At 25.5% G+C, this 7589-nt stretch overlaps 1 protein-coding gene across 4 annotated transcripts in view; it reads left to right on the top strand.

Annotated features, from left to right (window-relative positions):
- The window catches only part of LOC107449860 (cadherin 88C), a 187651-nt gene that overhangs the window by 169801 nt on the left and 10261 nt on the right, over nt 1–7589 (top strand). For all 4 annotated transcript variants that reach the window (XM_043039525.2, XM_043039523.2, XM_043039524.2 and 1 more), the window contains 6 exons: nt 577–800; nt 1140–1328; nt 2062–2175; nt 3306–3426; nt 4640–4932; nt 6800–7033. In XM_043039525.2, coding sequence (XP_042895459.1) covers nt 577–800; nt 1140–1328; nt 2062–2175; nt 3306–3426; nt 4640–4932; nt 6800–7033 — 1175 coding nt within the window. The remainder of the gene's footprint in view (nt 1–576; nt 801–1139; nt 1329–2061; nt 2176–3305; nt 3427–4639; nt 4933–6799; nt 7034–7589) is intronic.

The raw sequence follows: 7589 nt of genomic DNA, 5'->3' as shown, positions 1-7589 counted from the left end.
GGATGAGGGTAAAATTTAAAATACTAACTTTGCATTCATTATTTGAATTTTATATTTCCTACAAGTATTGTGAAAACAATGTTAAATAAAATTAATAATAAAATAATTTAAAAAAATTACAAAGTACAACGCACTTACCATTTAACAGTCGCAAATATCTTTATCTATATATATATATATATATATATATGCCCCATATTTCCCCTAATGTTAACCTATATTTTCTTTACCTTTAAATTAACATAAATTTATTAATTTTTCACTATCTAAAAAATTCAAGTTACTATCAATACATTGGTTGATAGATTGAAAACAAACATTAAATCTATTCAATGTCATTATAGTTAACAATTTTAACATAATGTTATATATTTATTTTTTGATAATCAAGTCAAAAAATACATTTACAAATTAGTTGGTAGAATCAGAACCGTCAGAAACCGTCAATACACACATTAAATAGAAAGTACCCTTAATTCTTGCAGATTACCCTAGTTAATCTGCTGATTTGTTAAGTAAATATGTATATTAAGAGTTTCCTTGCTTTAGCGGTTATATGTATTGTTGTTTTTATAGGACTTTTTGGAATTGAAAACCAAGACTCAAATACAGCAAGAATTGTTTCTCGTTATTCTTTGAGAGGAAGATTTGGAAATTATAGTCTTACACTACAAGCTCAAGATTCGGGGAATCCCCCTCTGCTCACTACTGCTCGATTTCAAGTTTGTGTTACTGATGTTAATGATAATAGTCCTGTCTTTGTGAAACCACCTCAAAATTATACGATTCGTGTCCTGGAGGTCAGTCTTTAGATATTCATACGTAATAATTTCATTTTACAGGCTTGATTCAACAATATGCATATTATATACTATGTTTTTTTGACAATTTTAAATATTTTTAATTTTAATATTTTTTAAACTATTAAAATGAATTTAATTAATTTTTTATGATCCAAATTAAAATTTTTTCATAAACAAACTGTGATATTATATGATAATATGAAAAATATGAAATTTTATAGGCAATATTAAACATTGAAATATATTGACTATTTTATTGAGAATATTATCTATTTAATAGATCACTTTTTTTTTACAAATTATGTAATTTATAAATTCTATATATTTTTTTTCAAGAATGCAACTCTTGGAAGTAGTGTAGTTGAAGTGAGTGCAAGAGATGCAGATATTGGTCTAAATGGTGAAGTTAGATACAGATTCAAGAAACTGGCAAATAATCATTGGAAAGCTTTTAATATCCATGAAATTTCAGGTGTGATTACTGTCAAGGAACCCCTTGACCGAGAAAGACAAAAGGTGTATGAGGTAGGTCTTTAAACTACATTTGCTATTTTAGCTACACTTCATTAATCAAATTATTTAAAGTAATTTAAAATTTATTTAATTTTTGCAAATTATTAAATGTATTTTATAAGTTAACTCAGAAATCAAAATGATTATTTTGAATGAAATTCATAATTTCAGATTGTGTCTCTGCCACAAAGATTCTCAAATTTCTTTCCAGTCAAGGAGCATCTTTGAAATTGGAAATTAAACACAGGCATTACAACTTATCTGTATTTGGGGCAATTAGTAAATTTACCAGTGGTCTGAAAAACTACCTTTCTTGTAGCTAACCCTACTCTTATAACTTGTTTGGCATTGCCTTTTTGACATGAATAACAGTTCTGAAACTGATATATTAAATGCGGACTTGTTTTGTTATGCAGTCAATATTTTACCTGAACAGTAACAAACAATTAATACTCAATTTTACTTTTTAACACATTTTTAAATTTTCAATGTGTCTTACCTCTTTGAGAAGCAATGAGAAATGCTTTGTGGTGCACTAAAAATTTCTTGGAGCACAGTTTAAGATCCTCTGTTTTGCATTATTATTTTTTAATTTTTAGATTAAAACTAATATATTTAAAAGAAATTTGATTAATTAGTACTTACTGAAAGGAGACAAATTGTTATACATTTAAATGTTTGAAAAAGTTATATAACATTCTTCTTCAACAATAAAGGTCCAATAATAAATTTTTATTCATTTTAGGTTCGAGTTGAAGCTTACGATTTGGGACAGCCCACATCTTTGTCAACAGATCTTGATTTAACGATATTTATCGTGAATGTGGATGATAATGCTCCAGAATTTACTGAAGATAATGTAAGTTTGATTGTAGAAGCATTTCATTTTAAAACAATATAGGAAATTAATAAAAAATAAATACTTTTTTTCAAAATAAAATAATAAAAAATTTATACTGTTATGAATTTTAAGAATTGCTTATTATTTTAAGAACTAAACCTTTGGTATATTTATTTTTTTCTATTCTTTTTCAACATCTCTTTTTTTATCCTTGGTTTACTGAATAAGAGAATCAAAACTATTTTTCTTAACTCTATTTTATCTCCCAAAAGGCAATTTACTGTCAATTAAATGTGTTCATGTTTTAAATACATTTTGCTCTCTTGTGTGGAAAATTTAATTAAAAACCTTTCCAGCTTTAAAAAATATTACATTTTGTATAGTGTTTATGTGTAAGATGAACAAATGCTTTAATTGCACCACAATTTTGGTTCCTGAAAGCATATTTTCTAATTGTATGATTATATTCTGTGTATTTAAATAGGTATTTATGTATATAAAAATTAAATGCTATAATATTTTTATTTTGTTTTTTAATAATTAAATTAAACTTCAAGTGGGTATGATACTTCTTTATACAAATATTTCTCTAGAATTCTTAATGTATTATAAATTCAATCATTCATTTAAATTGAGATCAGTCTATATAGTAAATTATAGTTGATAGGAAAATTGTATTTCTGATAACTTTGACTTTAAAAACAATATTTTTTACTTTTCTCTTGTGTTTTATGCTGCTTTTAAATATATTTCTCACTCTCACTTAACTTCGCACTTCTTAAATCAAACTTAAGCTCATTTAAATCATTTTGTGCCATGAAGTTATATTATATCTATCATAATTCTGTTAATTTAATTTGTGAAGGGATTACGGTATAAGTACTATCCTGGTAATTTCAGTTCTCCTAAATTTTTTCTTCTTAAGACAGAATTACTCCAATTTTACGATATTTTATATTGTTTCTTTTTCAAACTTAGAAAAAAATTTCTTTAAAAAAAGTTTTATGGAATTTGGAAGGGTTTTCTTTTTTCTTTTTTTTTTTCGTCATTTGTATTTAAATACTATATAATCGCAGTTATCCTTTTTGCAGTTTCATTTAAATAAATTGCTCAAAGATTAAAATTGTTCTATTTTCTATTTTGTTTAGTATGAAGTTATTTTTACTGAGAACTTAGAAGCCGGAAAGGAAAGTTTCAAACTTATTGCAACAGTCGACAAAGATGATGATACAGGATCTAGAAAGCCTATACCCTGTTATTTCATTGTTGGTATGTATTTATTTTTGTAAACTGAAAATTAAATCCTTAATGTAAAAATTTTAAAAAAATCTTTACTTTTAATATTATTATTTCATTATATATATAGTATTTATTAATGCAAGTATAGAATATTTTTACAATTAAATCAAAATCAAAATTTCATCTGTAAAATGTACGTTATATTCTAAACTTCTTCATATTTTCTAATTATGCTGAAAATTAATGTTCCATTTGTGCATTTAATATACATTTCTCTTGAAATGTGCTTATTTGACATAATCCTTACAAAATGCACTTAATCCTTTTGCTGTTGAGCTAAACTTTCCTCATCCAACTTTGGCCAAGTCCCATTTTTCAGGGATTTAACAGCTATGGTAGAAATGCCACTTAATTTTGACCTCAAACAGACAACGTGGGCGTTATGGTAATATTCTCTCCAAACTTGCACACCAATATGCTGTGATAGATTCAATGTACACTTTGCTGTGCATACATCCTGATTGTTTAGTTGATGGCCAAGATCGAACTGTCAACCCCAAGTTCTTCATTAGAAATGTAATCAATGCCTTGTCCATAGAAGTATTTACTTTCAAACTACCTACATGGTCAGATTTGTACGAATATTCTCCATTGTTTCTCTCTAAAGTACATCGTAAAAAAAAATAATTAAAATTGATATTGGATTGTTTTATTAATAAGTCCCACTATTCTACTAAAACTTTCATTCATAATTCAAATTCATGAGACATAAAATATTTTTTCACTACTTGTTACCTTGTTTAAATTAAAGTTTTGAATTATACTTTTCTTTTTATTTTATAATACAAATTTAGCAATATGGGGCTTTGCATTATATGGAATTTTGTGTTAAATGGATTATTTCACATATCATTTTACCTACTAAACATAGCTATATGTATCAGGAGCAGATCAATATTAATGCTTAGAAATAAAAATAGCTTTAAAAACAAAAATATGCACAGTATTCATTATTTACAGAGACAAAATTGAATTATTTATTGTATTAAAATTAAAAACTGACAAATTTATCAATTTTGGTTTGATTTAGAGATTTTAAAGTTACGACGAAGTTAATGTGGTTTATAGAATTGCACTAAATAGATCTTCTGCTTTATAATAAACTGTTGTCTTCTGTTGACATTCTCTGATCTCCATGCAAATCAATGTTTTTTAATTAAAACAATGCATTTTTTTCTTGCAGGTGGTAATTATTTTGGCCGTTTCAAATTGGATATTTTCACACACCAACTGTATGCCACTGAAGTTCTTGACAGAGAAGAGAGACAAAATTATACCCTCATTGTTCAGGCTTCTGATGATTGCTTCCACCAGCCATCACCCATCCAGCATTTCGACCCCAGGGACAATTCACTGCTGCAGGTGCACATTGGTGTTAGAGATATCAACGATAATCCACCCAGGTTCATAAAGAGAGTGTTTACTGGAGGAATAACAGCAGAAACTGATTTCGGAACTGCATTTATGATTGTCAAGGTATGCGACAATTATAAACTCAGTTTTTTTCTGAGATACCTACTTCAAATATTTTCTCTCTTGGTGCAATGTTTTATGACCTGTAAAATGTTGAAACATGTTTTTATTTCTTTTTTATCTAAAAGATGTAAAAAAAATAACAATAATAAGTATGAAATTTAAAAAGTCAACAANGCCTGGGCGACAGAGCCAGACTCCGTCTAAAAAAAAAAAAAATAATAATAAATAAATTAATAATAAAGTAGAATAAATAGAAAAAATAAAATAATTTGAATGTGACTTCTGTAGTCTTAAATATGTACTTGGCTACATTCATATAAAAATGATTGTATAAAATAAAAATTAGATATGCATTGTTTATTTTAATTAAATAATTGCTTTTTAATATTTATGAGAGATTTAATTACACTTTTTAAATGTGATACAACTGAGAAATCTGTTTAAATTTCTATAAATTAAATATCCATAGCTTTGTTATTTGAGTTGAGGATAACTTAAAGCAATTTTAACATTCTAGCCAACTGTGAAAGCTTTAACATTGGATGTTTTTTCTTTTGCCCAAAATTTAATAAGCTAATTTTTTTTTTCGTCATTTAAAATACAAAAAAATATTTGTCGGATTGAAAAAAAAAATTTTAATATTGTTTTATTTCATGGCCAAGACTTTAGGAACATAAATAAAACTAATAATTTTCCAGAAAAAAAATTTTTCTTCTCTTTTTTTTGTTACTATACTTTTTATAAGTGAAGTTTAAAATTATTTCAAAAGTAAAAATATTTTTAAAAAACTCAACGGTGAGCTTTCTTCTCTGGACACAGCTCAAAATATGTGTTAAAGAAAATGGACACAGCAAAAAATGTGGTGCCTTTTCATTGTTCAAATCAAATGTAAAGAACTAAATGAGGAATCCCAGACACCTTGTTAGGAGTAGCTGGCTAACTTTTCAGATCTTCTAATATTCAGAATACTAAACAATAAAGTGGTTTTTAAAACTCTAAATTCATACAACGTAAATCTATTACCAGTTTTATAAATTTATAGGACTCGTAACAACTTTGCAAAAACAACTGTTAACTTTTACAGTTTTTCAAAAAAAGACTACTAGTTTAAAAATTTGTACTAAGTGATGTAGGTAAATGAATGATGTCAGATTACGAATTTATTTAGACCTATTAATTTATTGTTTAAAGCGAGAAACAATTTTCATAAGAGAAATTTGAAAAATGGAGTTTAATGCTATGTACATTCTTCTTAAATACCATTTTAAAGCCATGTCCATTTTCCACCTGGAATGTAAAGCTCACCGATTAACTGGTTGTTTCTAAATCCGTTGTCAAAAAATTATAGTTCTGAAAAATTTTGTAAATTTTTCTACAAAATAAAGTGAAACATGCATTATGTTCATTTTAAAAAGTTTGAATTGTTAGTTATCTTTTTTTTACTGGTGAATGAAAAAATAAATGTACTTATAGTACATACAAATTTTTGTATTCTGTAAAATATTTTGACAATGTTACTTTACTCAATTAAAATAACTGTTATTTACTTTTAAGAGCAATTAGCCTCTTTTTGATAATAAAATAAATAAATAAAAGCCATTTTTTAAAAAAAGCACTAATAATTTCTGATTAGTTAAATTTCCAATTACTCAATATTTTTATAGCTTTTAATGCTGTTTTAAGTTATCATAGTTTCTTTATCGATGTATTTTACTTGTTAAAAGTTATTACTAAAATAATATTCAGAAATATATATATTTTTATGATTTTTAAACAAATGTGTATATAATGCAGGGATTTCTAAATTAACATTTATTTAAACTCATTGTTTTAAGCTTCAACATTGTTTTATTTTATTCATTCATAGGCTGTAGACATGGACATAGGCAAGAACTCTCTTATTAGCTATTATATATCTGGAAAAGTACAAATGACTTTATCAGAGGGTTTGGAAGCTTTAAAAGTTTCTCCTTTCATCATTAATAAAGACACTGGAGTGATTAGTCTGAATTTTGATCCACAAAAGGGCATGAAAGGCTATTTTGATTTCGAAATAATAGCAAATGACACAGATGGGCTTTTCGACACGGCCAGAGTTTTTGTAAGTAATTTCATTTATCTGTGTAATTTTTTTGTATCATAGCACTGATAATGAAAGTATATCTAATAGTAATTTTTATGCACTTGTTTGTTTGTTTTTTTTTTAAATCTAAATTATCTTGAAATACTAATTGCTCTTGAGCACTGAAAATTATTAAATGACAGTTGTATGCAAATAAAATACTTAACTTACTATATTTTAGTATAAAAAAAATAAGTTTATCATTTAAGTAATAGATTGTTTTTTATTTCAGGCTGTTTGAAATAATACCGAAACAATTGATAAAAGCAATCAAAAATCATTTTAAAATATTCAAAAATAAAAATATGTTATTTAGTAAAAACATTTTATGCAACCAATGAGAAACATATTTAGCTAAAAGAAGCTATTTTTTCCAATTATTACAATAACAAATAGAAAATTAAAATTCTGCATTTATTTATTTTTTTAAATATTTATTTATTTTTATGATATTGAAAATTTTACAATATTGAAGCATAAAATATTATAAGTTTTACGGTATAAATAAAAATTCTTAAAGTCATAATATTCTACA

The sequence above is a fragment of the Parasteatoda tepidariorum genome, chromosome 10 (genome assembly GCF_043381705.1).
Source record: "Parasteatoda tepidariorum isolate YZ-2023 chromosome 10, CAS_Ptep_4.0, whole genome shotgun sequence".
In the NCBI taxonomy this organism is placed as follows: Eukaryota; Metazoa; Arthropoda; class Arachnida; order Araneae; family Theridiidae; genus Parasteatoda; species Parasteatoda tepidariorum.
This window is presented reverse-complemented; position numbering and strand designations above follow the sequence as displayed.